Below are 23,182 nucleotides of genomic sequence, written 5' to 3'. Positions count from 1 at the left end.
TTTCACGAAACTTCAATAATTATATGAATATCTAAAAAAGATCCAATCTGTTTTCCAGGTCTTCAAAAGGTCTGATCTAAACATGAAATGAGACTATGGCATAGCTTTGCACTGCACAAACGAACTCTCGTAAGAATACAACGTGTCTTTTAAATAGAAATAATAGATGTTGTTAACGGGTGTAAGAATAAATTGTCTACAGATTGTTTTGATATAGACATGACACTAGTTAAACAACTTATATATGGTATCGTGAAACCATTAACTTACATATGCAACTTATCGTTTCAAACAGGAACATTTCCAAATAAAATGAAAATTGCAAAAGTTATACCAATACATAAAAATGGGAACAAACACATCTTCACTAACTACAGACCTGTCTCTCTGCTCCCCCAGTTTTCTAAAATCTTAGAGAAACTTTATAACAGTAGAATGGACAATTTCATAGATAAGCATGAACTAATTAATGAAGGTCAGTATGGGTTTCGAGCAGCAAGGTCAACTTCAATGGCCATCATCGATGCAATAGAAGAGATTACCAATAGCTTAGAGGGAAAGAAACATGCAGCTGGAGTATTTATTGACTTGAAAAAAGCATTTGATACACTTAATCATTCTATATTATTAAAGAAATTAGACAGATATGGCATAAGGGGAGTGGCTTTGAGTTGGATTCAAAGCTATTTAACTGGGAGACAACAGTATGTGAAGATGGGGGAGTTTACATCAGGATATTTGGACATTGGTTGTGGGGTCCCACAGGGATCTGTCTTAGGCCCAAAGTTGTTCAATTTATACATTAATGACATTTTTAATGTGTCAAAATTATTAAAATTAGTTATTTTCGCAGACGACACAAACATTTTCTATTCTAATGACAATTATAGTAATTTAGTAACTAATCTAAACTGTGAACTAAGGAAATTAAAAACATGGATGGACATTAACAAATTGTCCCTCAACTTAAACAAAACAAAAGTAATGTTTTTCGGTAATTATAATGGATAACCAGACCCAGTAATTATAGACGGTGTAGTTTTAGATACAGTATCAGAAATTAAATTCTTAGGAGTCACCATTGACAGTAAATTAAGCTGGAAACCACACATAAGTCACATACAAGGTAAAGTCTCCAAAAGCATCTCAATCATTAATAAAGCCAAGTTTTTCTTAAATTACAATGCATTATTTCTATTATATGGTTCGTTAGTTTTGCCATATCTAAATTATTGTATAGAAGTTTGGGGCAATAACTATAAAAGTTCATTACACCCCCTTGTTATACTCCAAAAATGGGCTGTAAGAATTATACACAAAGTAGGATATTGTGATCACACTAATATATTATTTTTGCAGTCTAAAATGTTAAAATTGCATGATTTAGTTGAATTCTCTACTGCCCAACTTCTGTTTAAAGCTAATAAAAATGTGCTACCTGCAAGAATACAAATGCTTTTTGCACGCACAGAGGGGGGATATAACCTGAGGGGGTGTGATAACTTTAAGGTTCAAGCAGTGTCTTCCACTAGGAAAAGTATGTGTGTGTCTGTATGTGGAGTTAAACTCTGGAACAAATTGGGAGTAGAGCACAAACAATGTCCAAATATTCATCAATTCAAATCAAGATATAAAAAAATAGTATGGTCAAAATACCAGAAGGAGGAAATGGGCACTTGATTACTAATGGATGTTACAAAGTGATGTATACTTTAATACTTTAATGGTCAGATCTAGCTAATGATGAAGTCTATTGTTGTTATTACTATTATACTATTGCAGTTGTTATTATTGTTATTATTGTTATTGGTATCATTATTTTTTATCATTATGGTTGTTATTATTGTAAGAGGATATAACATGTAATTCAGTAACAAGAAATATATTGTATTAGTAATATCATACATTATCTAATAGACTATATGTCATGGCTGTTTTTGTTGTTGTTTTATTTTCTGTTTTATTTTAACAGTGTTATTGTAGCAGCCACATTATCATTATTATTTAAGTTTATGAACAGGGGTGGGAGTTAATAAGCTTGTCTTCTTCCCACTCCTTTTCGAGCTAGAGTGTTGATATTATTTTTTCTTTTATTGTATTTTTTTCTGGCTTTTATGCCTGTGTTGTGTAGCTCGAAATAAATTTGGAAATGAAAAATGAATGAACATGTTTGAATTAATTTCTCTCTCAGTCTCATTTTCTAGCTCTACAATCACCTTCAACTCCAATTTCCTCCAACTGAAAATCTGTGAATCTCCCACAGAGGTTAGATTACCAGTCAGTCCCGGCCACAAAAACTCTGCAGCAGCAATGCAGTATCGTGAAGGATTAACAGATAATGTCTGGCACTCTGAGCCGACTCCTGTTCTAATCAAGGTTTGAGGCCTTTCTGTGTGGTGTTTGCATGTTCTACCTGTGCAGGCATTGGCTTTTCCTCTGGTTTCCTCCCAAAATCCACAAACATGCCATGAGTGACTCTATATTGCCCGTACGTGTAAATATATGATCTGATCCGCCTCTAATCTCCCCTTGCCCATATTCAGCTGGAATTAACTCCAGTAAACAGAACATTGGTAAAAAAAAAAGATGGATGGGCAGATGGAACTCAAGCTGCCAGCTCATATACTCTCCTGCTCAAGCGCTCACAGCAGTAACCTGTCAGCAGCGGGATTTGAACCAGCAAACTCCCAGTGGCTAGCTGGCTTCCCGAACCCCCGAGGCCAGGGGCCTTCAATCCACAACTCTGAAGCCACATGTGGCTCGTTCGCCCCTCTGGAGTTGCTCCATTAAGTTTTCCCAAATTGAAACATGAATTATCATTTTCATGAGAGATGCACCATTACCACCAGTACGAGTACTGTCCTTTAGCTACTTGTGGATACAGAGTACCAATACGAGTATTTATGAAATGCCTCATTAAATCGATACTCCATACACAAACGGTATGCGAAGGCTCTGCGTCACTTCGACCAACCACAGCCTCTGTGTCGATGCTCGGCACCTCCAACAGCCGACAGGTTACAGTACACATAGCGCAGCGTAGCGTTTATCTACGCACTGCGCTATGTGTACTATAGACTGTAGACCGAGTGACTGTCGCCACACACTCCAACTCACCGTTAATACGTGTATCAGTCATACTTTTAATCATGTTTAGCATGTAGCGTGTATCACGGCTTGGAGTTACGTGCTGAATAGTTAAACGACTGAGCGACATCGAGCTAACTGCTGGTCCAAATGTCTCCGGTGATTAAGTTGCCGGTGTTGTACGAATTATCTTTCTCCTTCTCTTGATATTTTGGCAGAACATGATTTACAGCCTGTCTTACTTTAGTCATTCTCATAAATATTAAATGATCTCCGGTGCACGGACGTCGCGTGTCCTCTCTTGTGTATCTGCAGGTGACGTTGCTAATGCATGACGTAATGTAGTACTCGCCGGGTTGTATCAGGGTACTTTTACCAGTGCTTCATGCAGTATCGGACCTGATACCCAATTTTATTTGTGCACCATTATATTTTTCAAACTCTCATCTTTTGGTTAAAAAAGTTGAAATAGCTCAAATGGCTAAAATTGCAAAAAAAAAAAGATAAAACCAGTGGAAGAAGTCAAATAATTGAAAACCAGCCAAAATGTTTTAAAGAATAAAAATGGCCAAACCTAGTAGAATTGCTAAAATAATTACAAATGGCCAAAAAAAAAGAAAAAACAAACAGCTGCTAAAAACTAAAATATTTATATAGAAGCTCAAAACACTATATTGCAAATCATTTTAAATACAAGCAAACCAGCAAAAATTATGAAAATGAATAAAACATATAGCAACAGAATATAAAACAGAGGAATTCACCAAAAATCACAAAAAAAAAAAAAGAAGCGACATAGATAGACAGATAGATATGAAATGGAAACCTACAGATCCTTATCACATAACTCAAAGAAGCAGATCTCACAGTAATGAAGACATACTGTAGGATTGTCTGCAGAACTACCTTTGTGTTCAGTAACAAGCACATTGTGGGTCATGTGGTGGCACAGTGTGTGGCAGCAGAGACAGAATATCGTTTCTAAAACAGAACATCCCCTCACTCTTTGTGCATATATAAAATATCCTTTATTGATATTTTTTGCAAGCATTAAGCTCTTTTCAACTCAGGAGAATTTCTTAGTCATTTTATGAGTCAAAGGGCCATCAGGTATAAAACAAAAAACAAAAAACAAAAAAAATCCAGGGCAAAGTTTTCCTCTGATATAACACTAAAAATAGCTTCCAGCAGCAGTCATGGATCACTTCATACACATTTAGTACAGTCAGAGATAAAACAAAAACAAAAAAAACAAAAAACAGAACAGATGCAGCTTTTTCTACTCTAGAGGACAAACATCGATCACTGTAATAAATACAAAAACAGACAGGCGTGTAAATGTTTCATAAATACTATGCATGTCATTACAAACACAAGAACAGGCTGTCAGGAGTGTGTGGGATTATCTACATCGATTGTTACATTACTGATTGTATTTAATACAATAATACAATGTTACAAAGGGCTTATTTTCAAACTCTAGGGAGAAGTTGATCCCAAACAAAAGGACACCTCTGCACATTTGATAATGATGGCGACATTTGAACATCAGAACTTAGGACTGACGGAGCTTTAATAGTTGGATACATTTATCTGTGAGCGACAAACATGCACACCTCGTATAAAAACACAACAGAGACATCTACAGTGTATTTTACATTGTGTACTTTTCTTCATTCTTTGCAGGTGTGTGTGTGTGTGTGTGTGTGTGTGTGTGTGTGTGTGTGTGTGTGTGTGTGTGTGTGTGTGTGTGTGTGTGTGTGTGTGTGTGTGTGGAGGGGCTCAGTAGCGATGCTCCCCCCGCGTGATGTGTGAGGAGAACTCGTAGCGGTCTTGACTACGGTAGCCGCACAGGTTGCACTCGAAGGGGTCTCTGAAGCCGTGGCAGCCCATGTGAATGGTGTACATGACGTGGTCCAGGAAGAGGACGCGGCAGTGTTCGCAGCGGTACGCCCTCACCTGCTCGCCGTCCGTCGTCACCACCTTGAAGCCCTCCGAGGCCATCTCCATGGCCCGCATGGCCTCGTACTGCCGCTGCTGCTCCTCCTTCACCAGCGGCAGCACGCCGTTCCTCACCCCCGCCGTGATGTGGTTGGTCAGGTAGATGAGGCCCGGGACCGCCCCGCCGGACCGGTCCTCGTTGTTGCTCTCGGTGTCCGTGGAGTCCTGGCCGCTGTGGCTGGGCGAGCCGTCCTTCTCGCTGGAGGCCGACTTGGAGTTGGAGAGCAGCAGCAGGTTCTCGGCGGCGCTGTCTTTGGCCGACAGGCCCGACCCCGCGTGGCCGTCCGCCGTGGGCTTGTGGAGGGCGAACAAGGAGCCCAGCGCCACGTCGGAGGAGGAGGCCGGGGACGTCTGCACCAGGGGCCGCAGCGACTCGGCCCCCAGGTAGCTGATGGCACTGTTGATGGCCTGGTCGATGACGTGGGGCTGAATGAGCTCGCCCGCGCCGCCGTCGTACGGGAGATCGGACAGACGCTTGTCTCCTGAGGGACCAGAAAGAGACAGAGGAGTCATGTGACACTCGTACTTCACCCACAAACAACTTTCACCTTTTGGGGCATCGCAACCACTTAGAATACAGTGGGGAAGTGACGATTCCAATGATTTCATTCAGATCGTGAAGCAGCTTCCACTTATTCTTCCAAATATTCTATTTTATCTTATCATGAAAGATCACGTATCATAAGTTGTTTAGGTTTTTTTTTTTTAACTGTCACTATCAAAAATTCCAAACAAAATGTGTACATTCAAATGTAGCTGCACATCCTGTCACACACACACACACACACACACACACACACACACACACACACACACACACACGCACACACGCATACACACACACGAAGAGACACAGTCTCTGATCAGCATTGTGCAGAACCAGAACCTGATTGAACAGCAGATTACTAACAGCTCCACCTGCGCAGCAGCCGTCACAGGCGGAGCTGCCACATTCACTTCTCAGAAGCACACAAAGGAAGCAGATTTCAGCCCTTACCCACAAACTTCTGTGGCATAGTGCTCTTACGCTTAGCTACATTATTAGCTAGTCTGTCTAGCACCAAGGCTCTGTCAGATCCCGTCTGGCTTAAGTCTTCCCTCTGCTCATTCTGGCTGCTTTCTTCCTTTACTACTGGAAAGCAAGACAGAGAAGTAGATTTCAGAGTCAAAGTAACAGGGGAGTTTGTCCTGTTTGTAGTGATGATACATGTTTGGAGGCGGTGACCTCAGAGAGCACAGAGCGGCTGACGCACTGTCAAGCACTTGGTCTATAAATACAGGACGTTCCTTCACAGATGACGAGAGGCGTGTCTCTCTCACATTGACAGTTACAGAATCGCACTTCGTGACTGCATTACATATTTGGACATTAGCTCTGCGGGTTGTATTTAAATGGCAGTGTGGCGGTAACTTAGGCAATATTCAGGAAGAACGCTTGCATTCGGAGCTCTGCGCTCCAGGTGAAGTAGGCCATCAGATTGAGGCGGAAGCCTCCATCTCTCTGGTGAGGCGCTGACCTGTGTAGATGCTGTTTTGCAGCCCCATGCACTGGAGGTAGTTGTGGCACCGCTCCTTGTGCTCCTCCAGAGAGCTGCGCTGCTTGTAGCTCCGCCCACAATAAGCACACTTGTGGGGTTTTCCAACTGCAGAAAAAGCAAAAAAATAAAATAAGAAAAAACTACAGTGTGAACTGAGCGGCAACATTATAACTCAAGAGACGAAGAGACGCAGGCCTCTCCAGTAAGCTGGAGGAGCTGTAAGCTGACTGTGAGGAGGCTGAGTTGGATGGATGGATTTTTTTTCACTCAGTCAGAATGCTGAAGCTGTCAACCGGCAGCAGTAACAATCCACACCGTCCTGATATTAGAAAAACACTTTCACTAAGACAATACGCACTTTAATTTAAGCTGTCATTATATGTAGAAGACACATAACTTTGCAGAAAATATATTTTACATTCAAGTGAACTTAACTGTATGGTCTAAAACATGAATATTATTCAACAGTACTCTTTCATTTCTACAGTGAAACATCCCGAGTGTGGCTCAACTTCAGCATATTGTTCTCCTTAAACACAACAGATGCAAATTATTGAGGCTTTTTTTTTTTTAAACGTCCACAGAACAACACAATAACCTGATTTGATATATTTTTAACATCAGCAAAAAATTTAATAAAATGAAATTTCTAAAACTGAGTAAAGAGTAAAAAGTCTGATGAAAATCAATGGAAATAGCAACTTGTCACTGTTTTTCTTATTTCTTAACTGTACAAATGAATAAATATAGATTATTTAGGCATTTTCAGATAATGGGTCAGTTTTATGTATAATTTTGTAATTTAAACTAATTTAAAAAAAAAAAAAAACCTGTACAATTTTCACAGGAGAATTACAAATGCCCTTTCTTCTACATTCCAATTACTTTGTTTACAGTGAAGATTTTAAATTTCTAAATTACATTTTCATATTAGTTACAGTGATTTCTATTTGTTTTTTGATCAAAGTTAAAAGTAGATAAATAAATAACTTACAGGCCTGCACTTTGATGTTTGTCTCAGGTTTTTAAGGAAGCTACGAGGAAGACACTTTTACAAATTTACACCATTCAAATAAAATTCTAATAATTTTCTTTCTAATGTGCTCACTCACAAAAAGTAAAGAAAAAGGTTCATGTTTTGCAACACAGAAGGTTTAATCTTCCCTTCAGTGGATGTCTGTAAACTGTCTTTTAGTTCCCTTACAGAGTGCTTGAAATGAAACAATCTGGGTTTTTTTTTATGTTGTTTTATAAAAAGTTCTTAATGTGCAGCTTCATATAAAAAGTAAAACCGGCATCCAGTCTCACAGTTAATCCACTTGCTGTTCTGCAACCCGTCCTGTTTACACCCAGATTTCACTAACACGCACTTCTGCAAAGCATTTGCTGGAAAAAAAAAAAAAAAAGTGACACCATATCTACACCCTGTCAACTTCCCCTAGCACGGGCCCTGAGGTCTCGCTCCGTCGTGCACAGCAGCAGGAAGGCTTCCACCATCTATATACCGTCTCTCTCACCCGAGTGTGTGCGGAGGTGGCCGGTGAGGGCGTCCCGTCTGCGGCAGGCGTAGCTGCACAGGTGACACTTGAAGGGTTTCTCTCCCGAGTGGAGCTTGATGTGACGCAGCAGGTTGCCCTTCTGGGTGAACGAGGCGCCGCACTGGCTGCACTGGAACGGCCGCTCTCCTGAGAACACACACACACACACACACACACACACACACACACACACACACACACACACACACACACACACACACACACACACACACACACACACACACACACACACACATTGAACATGCAGTATGTGTCATGTTTTTTTTTTTTTAATGTATCTGATCAGTAAGTTTGACACATTTTTTGGGGGGGTGGGGGGTGGGGGGGTTGTGTTTTTTTTTTTTCTTCACTGGGCTGACTGCGTTCGGTCCCTGCACACTGACAACAATCACGCAGTCTGTGGAGGAGCAGGCGCTTCGCCGTGCGGCTGCGGCGGGAGGAGCGAGGGGGGTCACCGCACTTACAAGCGCGCCGGGCGCCAATACAAGCTGGATGATGGAGCGTCTCCGGGGCGGAGAGCCATCCAGCAGCCTGTGGGAGGGTTTTTCACGGCAGAGTGACACTCCATCTCTCCATGCTCCCCCCCCCCCCCCCCCCTCCACCCGCCCCAACCCCCTCCATCTCACCCCCCCCCCCCCCCCCCCCCCCCCCCTACCCACCCCCACCCTGCCCCACAGACTTCTGGCGCTCTGATCGAACAAGAGCCTTTCAGACTCAGCCTGCCAGTTCCGTAATGCACCATTGCCTAGGTCAATTTGATCTGAAAATCTCATTTTTTCCTCTTCTTCGTCTCTAAAATAAGAGCGGCACATCACAATGCAAATTCAGCCTCATTTGAATAAAGCGAAGGAAACACTTTGTGTTGAGAGCCAGTCTTCCTGATCAGCGCTTCTGGAATAAACCAATATCCAGCCTCTCCGAGTGTTGTGGCATTCTGTGAGAACGTTTTAATATGGCTTTTTTTTTTTTTTTTTTCTTTCTCAAAGGCCTCACATAAAATAAGAGTCACCAGTGAAGCAGCAAAAATATATAAAAAGGGAAATTCATTAAAAATGCATTTCAGGAGCAAAGACTCACCACAGAATATTTTCTATTTAAAAAGGAGGCACTTCATTATATCTTTTATTGTACTTTCTCTTGCATTTACATTAGTGTAGTGTTCCTTTCTTCCATTTTGAGTTTCATTAGTTTCTAAAGCTCGACAGTTAAGTGCCTTTTTCACAAATGTTCCCCACCACTGGTTTGGCTCTATTACAATGGAATATCAATTTTGAATTTTGAAAAAGTTTTAATAGCCAGATAATTGTTACTTGCTGGAGATTCCATTTAATTGCAGTGGATGTCCTGTTTCTCAACTAAGGCTGTGTTTTGTATTTCCTGTGTGTGGATGAGTTTGTCTCTGCTACTTTCACACCTGCTGCTGTGGCTTGTTCTAATTCTGAGAGGTTTGAATAAACGACTGTTAATGATACGTGTAAAGTTCGCCATACCTGATCGCCATATCGTATGTTCCCTGACCGGCCCGCTGGGGGTCAAGAAATCAATAATTTAATGAAAATCTGTGTACATATTGATACAAATGTTTGTTTGTTTATTTTCTTCCAGTGTGCGTAGATCATGCTTGTTGACGAACCTTTACCCATCTCCACTGTGATGAAATATTACATTTTAAATCACTATTATCAGTCAAAACATGCAAAGAAATAGAAGAATCTGACAGATGCAGACCTGGAACAGCAGCAAAACCAAGTTACATGCTGATTTTTAGAAGCAGAATTTAGTAGGACCGATTCTCATGTTCTCTGCGCACAAAGCCAAACGCAAGCTTGTCACCAACTGCAACTATAGGTGAGTGTGAGCGGGGGACATGACAGGCTTGTGTTAACACCAGTGCACAGAAGTCTTTGTACTGCTTGAAAAAAGACAAGCGGACACCTGCCTGTCCCTCGTCCGTCCTCTCATGCTAACAGTGAACATGGGTGCAAAAGGAAGGGCAAGAAGCATTGCAGACGGCTTACCGGTGTGGCTGCGCTTGTGCACCATCAGCACATTGGGGCCAATGCAAACTATCCCGCAGATATCGCACTTGAGCTTCCCGTTGGGCAGCCGGATACCGCCGGCCGAGGAGAAGGCCTTGGCTTCGGGGCTCGGCTGTGAGCCGTTCGCCTTGGCCCCCGAGGCATCGATCACGCGCAAGTCTTCCGCGCACTCCTCCTCCTCCGCGCCATTCATGTCACAGGCCAGCCCATTCTCCTCATCACTGCGAGCCTCAACTTTAATGTTACAGGCTGGAAAAGAGGGCAGGGAGGGTGTGGGGGGGGGGCCACGGTTTAGAATACGAGCAGGTTTCTGTCATGATGGTAAAAGATGGGCAGCTTTTTCAGTGTGATGCTGACAACAGTGACATGAGAGCAGACATATGTCAACCTGCCTGGGACCGCTTGTCTCTTTCATACGCTTGTAATTCAGACAATTCATCCTAATGTCCAGTCAATCCAATTTCAATCCTTCCTTTGTCCCCCCCCCCCCGTTGCAACACTATATTATTGCAACATCCAGATGCGACATTACCTTTGTTGCATGTCCGCTAATTCAAATGCTAAATGTTAAATTCAACCCGTGATTTGTAAAAATATCACAGTGTGTACAAGTGTATGTGTTTGTATTCATCCAATCCTTTACTGTACTTGTTCCAACACTGTGTGTTCCAGTAAAACTACTGTTAAATCACATTTTCATCACTGTATTTTTCCTATCTCAGGACATGACACTACTTTTATTGCAAATCCTTGTAGCTTATATGCGTATTTGTTAACTGTAAAAATTTTCAATTTAATTTTATCTGTTTTGATTCACTCAATTTAATAGCGCAATTGTTTTACCTTTGCTTAATTTCAGTTGCTTTGGTTAAAATCAACACGCTGTGTAATAACAATGAAGCTGCAGCATATTATCTGTAAAGAAATACATATATTTATCCAACCAACCATTAATCCTCCAAAGAATAATTAGATAAATACTACTGTCTATTTCAAAACTAATCAAAGTATTATTTACTTTTCAAACACACACAAAAAAAGCAGGCATTCAATTAAATGTTTATCAAAACAGATATCTGTGTTAAAAGCATTTTTTAAATTTTTATTTTTTATTTGAGGAAATAAAAAAGTATTTTGTGGTGAACAAATTGGGAGAATAGAAAAGGTTTGAATATTAATGGGATTTATAAAATACTCAGTAGCTGCTTATCATTTTTGAGTAGAATTACACACCCGAGAATTTGTACTCAAAAAAGTGTGATGTAATTTGAGTATTTGTAATTCTTCAAATGCTTATTGATTGTCAGTGGCTCTTCGTCAGGTTTAAATAATCTTTCCCTTGATTGTCGATTTCAGTTTGCAGCAATTATTCAAACGTTTCTGTTTCAGTTTCTCCTCTGCGTGTGCAGCTCACGCCGACGCACAGGTGGAAAGCAGTGTCTGCTGCTGTCTGAGGATGTCGGCCATGAGATGAAGAAACGCACATCAGCTCACACCATCGCACGTCGGTGACACAAATGACAGCAAGATAAACAGGAAACAGAGAGACAGGAAGCAGCGTGAAGCTCGGGACGAGCGCCGCGTCGATCAGAGCGACGGAGAGCGATCAGCTAACACACACACACACACACACGTTTTTAGAGGTTAAAATGACCTTAATTAATTTTTTTTCAATTTTTTTTTAAAGTAGAAAGACAAATTGCTGCAAAATGCAGTCTGCTAGTTATGTGAGAAAATAAAGAGTTTGTCCTGAGGCGTTTCCCAAATTCGCCAGAAAAGAGAAGTGTCCCGTTCAACGAACCGGCGGCTCCTTCTTTTCCCACCAGAGACGCTTTTCAGAGAACTGACAGCTACACAAGTGTGGTTTGCATGTCACAGCGGCGGCTCGATTTCCCCATGCCTTTACCTCTGTTTGTACAACCGAAGAAGAGAAGTGGAAATCATGAAATATAGGAATCTATGGAAAAGGGGAAGCGTCAGAAAGAGGGCCTGTCTAACTGAAATACCAAGAATTATGGAGAAGTGACAGAAAGGGAAGCACAGGAAAGGAATTATAAAACAGCCTGTAACTGAAACTGTCTCCTTTTTTTTTTTTTCTTTGTTTCAGCAGGAGCCTGGTTTTCACTGAGGAAGCAGAACTTTTCTAATGTATGTTTCCCAGCAAAAGCAGGACTGAGATCAGATATCGTGCCAGCAATATGTAACAGTAATACATTAACTGGGTTTGATCATCCACCTGCACACATTGATGTATTTCTGTTTGGCCAAAAACAAAATTAGATTCGTCCAACTGTTGGATATTTTTGGGACTTTCTTTTTTTTTTTTTTGCTGAACGGACGCAAACAAAGCTTTTCTGTTCAGAACGGCATGTCATTAGGTTAACAGACACCTCACCAGCCACCGCAATGTCATTTCAGTCTAACAAGGTCAACAGTCTATGTGTGTTCACGGGGGGTTTTCTATGTACCAATAAATTCAGACAGTTTCACCTGACACAAAGTTTAATTTGAACCGTTTAACCAGCCCCTAAATACAGTTTCTTCCATTAACTGTAGCGACTTTTAGCCACATATTCCTTTCAAAATCGGCAAAAATTTCAACCAGTTCTTCACCACTTTTGTTTCAGATGTCCAGTTCAACGATTCCTCAGCCACTGTAAGTAAACTAGCTTAACCATTTCTTCAGTTCATTCAACTAGTTCATCAAGTTTTCTTGACTTCAGGGCAGCTAGTTTAAACTATTATTCATCCCTTCCATTCGGGTGACGAGTTTAACTATTTGCTGATATATAAGATATATAATTTAACTATCCATGTGCCACTTTAATCTAATTGCTTTCACTATTTATCCTTTAATATCATCTCACTAGTATTCTGCCTCCATTAGTTATTTACTGACCACTTTTCACTGAATGTGTCAAACATTTCATATTACATACAACTTTGAGCTCAATATTTTAAGAGTTTATCTGAGTAGTTTATATGTATTATATTGAGTTCTATTCACCACTTTAATCTACTTATTCAAACACAACTCGTGTAACTGATAACTACTTTATACTATCTGCAACCATTCATCCTTTTGTTTTAATTATTTACCTTCTGTAATTTTGTGTTTCTCTTCATAAGCCTTATCTAATTCACAGAAGCATCGATTACTTTGTGCCTTTTCTTTTTTCTTTTTTTTAGTTATCATTACCGTCAACTGCTCCATCTATGTGGTAGATCGAATGAAGCTCATTGAGGTTTGTTCAGATGACTCCCTGAAGATTTTTGTTTTACTCAAACTAATTTCTGTTTTACAGTGAAAGTGTTCAAGTTGTGTCGAAGTCATGCTTACGTGGCATTTTCTGCACGCGTGTCAAAAACTATGAGAGGCAAAGCACAATCGGAGTAATCTTTTCTGGAGATTACACTCTGTCAGTCGTCAGACCGGGAGGAACGTAAGTGTCGATGCAAATGCAAGCGAAGGGATTTTTTTATTTTTTTTTAGGGCGATTGATTAAGTTTCTCACATTTGCATATCACACAGCTTGAAAGTAAAACTGGATAAGCGCTTGCTCCACTTTAACCCCGCTCATTTAACCCTTCATCTGCCACATTACACAGTAACTTTTGCACTTCTTCCTGTTTCCTTCAAACTAATAGCTGCACATCGATGACCGTCACATCACATAGGATTAAATTGTTAAGCTACACTTTGAGACAGAGGCGTTTTGCTTCCTTGCTCTGGAGGAAAACACCTTTTCTTTCAGCTGAATTCACCTGCTTGATTCACTTGATTAAACTGTTTGTGGCACATTTCAAATCTTTCAAACACATACTAAAAGCTTTCAATAAATCATATGTCAAGTAGATTTTCTTGTGAATAATCCATTAAAAAGTAGCATAACGGTGTTTGATGGCATGGAGTCGATTTTCCAGTGAGGAATTCATCAAATTTAGAGACATTTTTTAAGATGAAAACAGTGAATGCGTGTCATTATGTCAGCATACACGTTTATCAAAGTGGTTTTTGAATCACATCTTTGGGTGCATCAGTTCTGTGGAAAGCTACAGTGTGGTTTACAATAATGTTAATAGAAACATATGTAAAACATTAAAAAGACAATAAAACCTATCGTCTCTCCAGATTGCTCTGTGCCTGGAAATGCAGAACTGATCCAGAAGTAATTTGAGTTGAAAGGTGCAGAAAACTTTCAGGAAACTGAACGGCTCCAAACAAAGCGACGGTTGTCAGGTAACACACGAGTAGTGAGACTTTCAGGCTGTTGTGCGACTGGAGCAGACAGAGGGGGAACCATGAACGCTCCACTTCTCATGGATATGGGGAAGTTGTGACTAAATTGGGAGTAGGAAGAAGGCTTTTACTTTATCATGTTTGTCATGATCACACATCCTGATTTTTTTGGGAAGCAGGTGTCACACACAGTAGACAAACAACACAGATCTCAATAAAGTGCCGATAACCCGACATGGATGGAATCCCGAGATCACAAACAACAGGGACGACACGTGTCTGAATCAATAATGTCTAACGACACAAGGCTTGAGCATTAGCAGTGCGTAAAGACAGGCTGTAGACGGGGGTCGGCGGTAGATAGGAAGCAGCAAAACGTGTTAGTTCTGCTCGGTGTGGAGACGCCAGGAGCCTGATGGAGGTTCCTGTTACTGACTCGTGCTGCTCTCACTGCCTGAAAATAACCCTGCGTTCAGGGTAGTGGAACCACATGTGTTAAACCGCACCAGCAACACAACGCGACTTGCAGGAACGCTAAAAATCAGCCTCGATTTTTTTACCCTAACTAACATCTTTTTTTTTTTTTTTGGTCTTTCAAGCTTGACTCCATGTTTTCGGGAACTGGGTACCTCAGTCACCCTCTATGGCTCACGCCTGAAACAGCAAAGGCTCCTTCTGAATCACTGAAAGTGAAACGGATATCGAGTCACTGGGATGTCATAAAGGTCAACTTGTGACTCGTAATTCATCTTCATGCTTATCTTTTCTCTAACCCTTGCAACGCAATAAAAAAAAAAAAACTTTCATTTATTTAAATACATTTTTCTTCAGTTATTTCTTTTTTATAAAACCGACCTCACATTGACGTATAAATCTAATTTCTGCTTGTAGTCTTATATGTGTGGACTGTAGCATAAATATGCACGTAAGCTCATGATCCCAGGCAAATGGGGACGTATTCACAGCGAGAAACATCCTGTGCTCTGTGGTTCTGAGAAACCCCATGTCCCACATATAGTCCCCTTATTTTTTTTATTCTTTTTTTTTTTTTTTCACTAAAGAGAACTGAGCAGCACATGATCCTGGGTGATAATTATAACTCATTCGGGCTGTTATCACTGAAGCAGCGATGCATAGATGTACCAGATACTTGCACTTCCCTTCTTTCTCTCGGTCCCTATATAGATACACACACGAGAGATCACTGCTAGAGGAATGAACCAGAAACCCGCATGTAGTCCAGACAGTCAGACATCCACACTGCCACCGGTGCCCTATTTAAAGTCTTCACCTACTGTCAGCAAAAGATAAACATCTAAATAATCAGCTTTCTCACCGTTTCTCTCTCTATTTTTTATTTTTCTTCCGTTGACTGTGGCGTTCACCGTTGTACAAAACGTTGCTCTACACATCCTGAGCGTGTTTTAATTGTTTAGATGCCACTGCAGCTCATGTTCTGAAGCTCTCAGAGGTCCCTGCTCGTGTTAGGTCGGACAGCTACACACAGTGAAACACAGAGAGCCTGTGTGCGCGCATGCGTGTGTGTGTGTGTGTGTGTGTGTGTGTGTGTGTGTGTGTGTGTGTGTGTGTGTGTGTGTGTGTGTGTGTGTGTGTGTGTGTGTGTGTGTGTGTGTGTGTGTGTGTGTGTGTGTGTGTGTGTGTGTGTGTGTGTGTGTGTGTGCGTGTGCAGGTGTGTGACCTATGTGGTGGTGCAGCGATGTGCCGATCTCTCTGAGCTTGGCCCGGTTCCTGAACTCTTTATCTCCAGGAGTGTTGAAACTGCCTGATGGCAAGTTCTTCTTAGGAAACTCTTACACATCCTATTTCCGTTTCCTCTCGCCTCTTATTTTTCAACTGTGTGCTGTGAATCTTTGACCTTATCTGAATATATCGGAATCACTGATAGGATGATCAAATTTGAGCCATCAAGGTGATTTTTTTTGTTTGTTTTTGGGGTTTTTTAAAGGGGGGGTGGGGGCGTCACAATAAAAGGCTTTTTCAATATTAAACAAAACAAATCTGTAAATGTATGTGTGCATGCTTGAAGACATAATGATAGTAATTGGTCTACTTTTTTAATCTAACCATTCTGTCTCGGTTGTAGTTTTTGAATGTGCATGTGTAAATAGTAAACTCATGTATAAGAAAGAGGCAACGACAACTCTTTTCTATCTTTACCAAACAATTAAATACCTGTGTGACCTCTACTTTCCATTCCTTCAATGCCTCATGCGGCTTCCCGCGGTTGGAGAGTGTTGAACGCCGTGACGTTCGCCGACCTTTCAGTCATTCAGTGAGGTGCAAAGTGTTAAAGAGCTGCACTATAGCTGACATGTGAACCCTGCGTTCAATTCACACTGTATAAATGATGTCTCTCTCTCGCTCTCTCTCTCTCTCTCTCTTTTTTCTTTCTTCACAAATTGCTCCCGTTGCTTGAGATGTTCTCCGCAGCTCTGAGGCCCCCTCGTCAGCTCCATCCATATTTTCACTGCGTTATTCCCTGGCTCGATGTTCACAAACTCAAATCAAGGCCACATTAGCTATTCCTTAAGATTCAGCTTATTAATGACATGCCATGGATCAAAGGGATTCTTTTTTTTTTTTTAACCTTTCCTGCCAATGACCTAAATGTGTCTCTGTGCAGCTTTAAAATAATTTTTCCAAGGGATTTGGATTTAGCAAATATCTCCCACTGGACGAGGACAGGATTTAAGTTCTAAAAACTACTTTTAAGATTTATTTATTATTATTATATTTTTAATGATCTTCATATCACTTTCATTTAGCCTTTTTAGTCTGATCTGGATGCTTTGGGAGGGAAGACGTCGTGTTTTGGGGAAAGGCACTTTAGTGTTTGGACACGTTTTGCTTGCTGCTTCATGAGATACACTGATCTTAACGTGGCAGTCACACACTCCAGTGTTTAATGTGTGTTTGATTGGTGTCGCCGGGCTCGGCGGTGGGTGTGTTTGGCGAGAAGCCGCCTCGTACCTTTGTCCCCTCTGTTGTTCTGCTGGTGGGTGGAGCTAGCCGACAGGTCCTCGGGGACAGCCATGGGCTCCTCTGCCTCCTCGGATGCTTCGTTGGCGGGGGGGCTGTCCCTGCCTGTGGGGTCACGTACACACGAGGCGAGACGAAACACCCGTCAGTCACCACGCAACCCCACCGCATGACTCATTCGGTGGAAGCAAAATTACGGCGGCTGTAAAAGCCTGTTTGTGGGACCTATTGTATCTACTTTGTGAACTCTACGGCTCAATCATGCAGCAGGCGAGCTTTTACCTGGCATCTGGGCCATTTCCTGGGCCTCCTCTGTCTCCATGCGGTGCAGGTACTCTAATGGGAGAGAGATGGGAGATATAGGTGTGTTTAGGTTTAATCAAGTGCAGGCCGAGGAAACAACATTATCAAGAACCCAAGAGGAGTAAAAAGTGTAAATCTCGGTGCGACTCCTTAACCTCTTGTCTCAGAGCTCAGTCTTGTCACAGAGGCAGACACACCCCACTGTCCTCCACATTACATTACAAAGAATCACAGACGTTTTCATTACGAGTCTGACAGGGAAACTGAACTTGGAGCGCAACGCAGGCTCCAGCTGATGAGGCCCAGCGGCGTGGCATCGGGGGTGTGCTGCCGGGAATGGGCTTTCAGACCACATTTGTTATTTATTGTTAATTTCCTGCCACGTAATCATCCAAAAATGCAAACTGACTGCCGCAAAATTAAGCAGAAAATTAACTGGCCCCAGGTCACCAAGGATGCGGGCGCTCGTCGTGCCCAGCTGATCGGTGCTCATGTTCTCTCTAATTTACTGAGCATGCATCGCTGAGCCCACCGACCGGGCGCAGACACAATCAGAAACAAAGGATGGGGGGGGTGGTGAAGAAGAAGAGGGAGAAGAAGAGAGAAAGTCTGCGAGATTCGGAGGCTGAGAAGTAGATTGCCACAAGAGGACAAGAAGTCAGGAGAGCAAATGCAACAGGAAGGCTCGGAAAGAGAAAAGAAACAGTAAAGCAGGCCGATGGACAGAGAACTTCCCTTTCTTTATTAATTTATTTTAAGCAAGAGGAGGCTGTGGAGTCCAGAAGCGATCCTCCGGCCAGGGCTGAATATCTGAGGAGTCACCAATGCTCGTGGCCCCATTAATAATGGATGGCCCTCAAGCCTGCAGCAGATGGGCCCGACAGCCTCAGCCCCAGCTCCGCCACTTCAAGAAGCCCTCGGTGGGGCCGCTGCCCAGTCCAAGCAGCCACACAGGGAGAAGTGAAGCTCCCGAAAATAGCGAAATGAGCCCAAGGGAGAAGGGGAACCTAGGCCTTCCTGTTTTACTGACAGATGGCTCCACACACTTGGAACAAATAGTGGGAAGCGACCGGGCCGCTCTGTCGCAACGCGCAATGTTCTGTGGAGCCGAGTCAGGAGCTCGACAGCGGCTACAGACGCCCAGGACGCCACTGTGAGAGGAGGAAGGAGGGAAGAGGAGGAGGAGGAGGAGGAGGAGGAGAAGGAGGGGGAGGAGGAGGAGGAGGGGGGCAAAGGTCACTGGTGCAGATGAATTGTTCAGCACAACACAAGGGTGTTGCGTGTTTCTCCGCACCGGCCTCCTTCAGCATCTGGAGTTTGGAGGTCGGGGGCTGAGGGAGGTATATTCTCATGTGCCCCCCCCACATGAGGGGGCAGATGGTGGGAGGGGGAACACGGATGTTGTTGGTGAGGGGCTTCGGCACGAAAAAACCCAACAAAAAACCCTAAGAGTTCCTACATTCAACCACAAGCCACTTGCGTAGACATGTGGAAAGTGAGGTGCTGGGAGAATATTGAGGAAGTTCGTTTCACGCGCAAAGTGCGACTATTTGTATGTGTTTTTTTCCTGCAAGTTACACGCATCACTTTCATTTTAGGTTTTTTTTGTTTTTTTTGTTTTTTTTGCTTGACATTGTTTCCTCGGGTAGTTTTTCTACATATTTTAACTTACAGACACTAAGCACTGGCTGTTTTTCACCACTAAAGTCAAGGGAGGAAGTTCAAATTTTCAAATACAATTTTTTGGCGGTTCACTTATAGATCACTAAAAAGGATGCTGAAGACTGTACTGAAATCATTTTTGCTCTGAAACACAATTGCAAATCTTTTACCCGCACACATACTTGTTCTCATTTAGTTGTTTTAAGTTAGGAAGTTTCCTCAAATTACATACTGAGTTGGAAAAACAAGAAAAGGCCTATCTGCTCTCCTCGAGGCCAAGATGAAGTGGAAAATACACTTTCTGTTGCACAATTAAAAAAAAAAATTTTCCCTTAACAAATCAATCAATGATTTCTGTTAAACACAAATGAAAGAAATCGGTAGTGTGCGTTGGTGGTATAAGTGTCAAAGTGCATGAACGCACAGACTGGGGGCAGGTGTAATCTCTCAGCCACTAAACTAGTCGACTTCTGACACACCGCGTGCGAGAGGTGGGGAACAGTTTTTTTTCGGAGCGTATCGAGTGAGGAGAGGCAGGAAGAGGCTTGTGGGTTGACAGAATTCTCGGGTCTTCCTCCTGCATGTGTGTGTGTGTGTGTGTGTGTGTGTGTGTGTGTGTGTGTGTGTGTGTGTGTGTGTGTGTGTGTGTGTGTGTGTGTGTGTGTGTGTGTGTTACTGTTGGGGTGTGGGTAGGGTGAGAGGCACCTACTAGTAGCGCCGTGCAGAGCTACACCAGGGAGCAGGGTGGAGATGAGAAACAGACGAAACCGTTAACAGATACTGAGGACCACACCAGCAAAGTATGGATACCCAGGAGAGCGTGTGTGTGTGTGTGCGTGTGCGTGTGTGTGTGTGTGTGTGTGTGTGTGTGTGTGTGTGTGTGTGTGTGTGTGTGTGTGTGTGTGTGTGTGTGTGTGTGTGTGTGTGTGTGTGTAATTTCAGTATGACTGGAAACATCAAACACAAAACATCTGAAAAACAAATGAAAAATGTGAAGTGTTAAACGTTTCTATCCACTTTTTTTTGTGCATCAAACTATTTAATAACATTAAAATTTGGTATGCCTATTCCAAGCCAATAAAACAATGTAAAACCTTTCAGTCCACTTACACATGACAGGTGTGTATCATACGTGCACATTAATGCTGAGCTCGACTAATTTAAATGTATAAATAAGATCATTTCTGCTCACACATTCCCACTAGAAGTTTCCAGTTTGTGCCGCATTTAATGAAAATATCAGAATGATTCACTTCGGCCTGCTTTACGAGATGGGCTAAGGCTCTTCTATCAGCAATTAAGAGAAACGAGATTACTTTGCCGAGCAATGTGGCGCACGGTCACCTTTTTGTTCGGAGATTCTCATCAGTAATTCATGAAATGTATGGGTGGCAGTGGGTAGATGGTGTAAGCAGATGTGTTTCTGGGAGAGAGTCGAGGGGGAGAGTAAAGGTGCACCGAGGAGAAGTTTCCTTCATTTGCATCTGACACACTTCACTTCTCTGCTATTCAGACAGTACAATCATTTTAATAACTGTCTGTCTTTCTTGGCTCCCCTCCTCCTCCTCCTCCTCCCCCTCCTCACCCTCCTCCTCCTCCTACTTCTGTTTCTACTGACAAGAGAGATGAGGTATCTGCAGACAGATTTGCAGCACTTCTTTTACCAACTCAGCTATGAAAAAGTCTTATTTGAGCAGGTACCAGGGTTCATTTACTGAATTTACCATCTGCATTTTAACTTATTCCGTCTACTATCTTAAAGTCAAGTGTTGGATTTTGTGTGCTCAAAGTGAATCTACATTTATAATAAAGGTAACTACCTTCACTTGAATGCTTCAAACCCTTAAAAAAATGTGTGTTTTTTTTAAAGTTAAAATTGTATTTTTAAGCTTTAATTCAGATCTGCCTAAAAAGAATGGCATTAAATGCATTTGCTGTGTAACAAATGAAGATGTGATCAAACACCAGTGAGGGCTTTTTACAGACAACTGTAATTATTTCATCAAAAGTCAGCAAGGTGCATAAATTCAGCTTCTCATGGAACTTTTTAGTTTTATATCGTGTCTAAACTAGAAAGAGAGATAAAGAAAAAAAACACTTTGTTGAAATAATTCCAAGGTGTTTTTTTTTGGGTTTTTTTTATTTGAGCGTAAATGAAAAAGTTTCTGCCTCACAGACAGCGGTGTAGAAAAGTTTAATCAGTCCTGCCTTCAAGGGATGATAACTGAGAATGTTTCGGAACAGGTGAAATAAAACACAAAAAAAAAACCCCAGATTGATCGATTATTGATTTATGTGAGAAAAATAAATGAGAAAAGTGCGTCACATTCAAGTGCTGATTTCCTGTTTAAGCAGCGGCAAAATAGTTTCACTATTCACTTTTTTCTTTTAAATGTCTAGACGAAATAAATTTGTGCCTCCTTCAAAAGTAAAATTTCCCTCCTTAAAATCCGTATTTTTCTAGTTTTTTTTATTAAAGTACATGCAGTGAGGAGCGCGTGCGGCGTGCGCGCACATCTGTCGCAACAGGTGCTCCAGCTGCGGAAAAACCGTTAAACGGGCTGGAAAACTCAAACCATCTATCAGCAAACAATGTGAAACAATTAATTCACTATCATTTGAATCGAAATAAGTGGGAACAAATTTATAAGGATGATCCCAAAAGAAGAAGACGAAAAAAAAAGTGCACATGGAAAATGAGGAACACTCCGACAACTTCCTTTAAATTACTGGCTGACCATGTAGAAAACTACTAAAGCTGTAAAATAAACGTGGAATTATCTTTTATCTTTTATTCAATAGTATTCTTGTTAGTTTTTCTGTGTGTTAGAAGCGGAAAATTGCGCGCCTCGGACGGGATCTGATGCTGAAGACGCACCTGCACCGAAACTCTTTTTCCAGTCAGGTGCAAACGTGTTTCCTGAAAAGCTCGCGGGGCTTTGCGCGCGCCCGGCCACTGCTGGGGTTCTGGACCCGGCCCTGGCATTCGAGAGAGTGTGCTGGAGCTGAAAAGTGACGGTGGAAGTGCCTTTACCTGCTATTCCTTGAGTTTGCAGTATGAAGTTCTTCCAACTGTCCCCGGCTCCATGTGCAGAAGGTCGCAGCGCCGCGGCTGCAGCCCCATGGAGCTGCGCCCTCAGTCCCTCCCCTCTCCACTGAACTTCCTCGTTCCAGCCCAACATGACTATGTCTCTGAGCTCGGCTGGGGCATTTTGCTCGCTTTTATCCACGGTCTGCGGCGGGGAGTCGAGCCGCCGAAGCCCTGGCACTTGCTTTGTGCCGTGCCAATAAAAGCTGACACCCAGTAGACCATCACTGGCAGCCATGCATGAGATGGGATGAGGCGAGCGAGGAGAGTGGACCATTCATTGTTTATTTATTTCATTCACACTGAGGAGGCTGCTGCTGTTGAGGGGGGGGGGGGGCTCCCCTTACTTGCACATTGGACGTCTCCCCTTCTGTCACCTGTCCTGGCAGCTGAAGCAGTGTTTGGAATTGACACTCATATAATGTGTTTTCCTCCTTTTGACCTTTTGTTTTTTTGTGGTCCATTTATTAACCCCCCCCCCTTTTAATTTTAACATTCATCCTCTTGTTCACTCAGGACAAATAGAATCTGTTTCTTTTTTCTTTTTTTTTATCAAATTAAAACAACCTGGCTCTTAAAGCACTGTTACTTTAAGGTGACTTACTGCACTGTAGCAAAGTTCAATTATGTAAATTAAAAATATGACTTGAAACTGATATGCTTCC

General features: G+C 42.2%; 1 protein-coding gene across 1 annotated transcript; it reads right to left on the bottom strand.

Annotated features, from left to right (window-relative positions):
• Positions 1–4,776: 4,776 nt before the first annotated feature.
• On the bottom strand, positions 4,777–22,742 carry ikzf1 (IKAROS family zinc finger 1 (Ikaros); the record flags this gene model as incomplete). The annotated part of the gene is given in 9 exon segments (XM_080481990.1): positions 4,777–5,570; positions 6,086–6,220; positions 6,606–6,731; positions 8,144–8,311; positions 10,204–10,473; positions 17,456–17,569; positions 17,747–17,800; positions 22,464–22,688; positions 22,691–22,742. Coding segments are annotated over 9 exon segments (1,845 nt in total). The 3' UTR covers positions 4,777–4,869.
• Positions 22,743–23,182: the final 440 nt, after the last annotated feature.

Source organism: Lipophrys pholis (assembly GCF_963383615.2).
Source record: "Lipophrys pholis genome assembly, chromosome: 15".
NCBI classification, from domain to species: domain Eukaryota; kingdom Metazoa; phylum Chordata; class Actinopteri; order Blenniiformes; family Blenniidae; genus Lipophrys; species Lipophrys pholis.
This window is presented reverse-complemented; position numbering and strand designations above follow the sequence as displayed.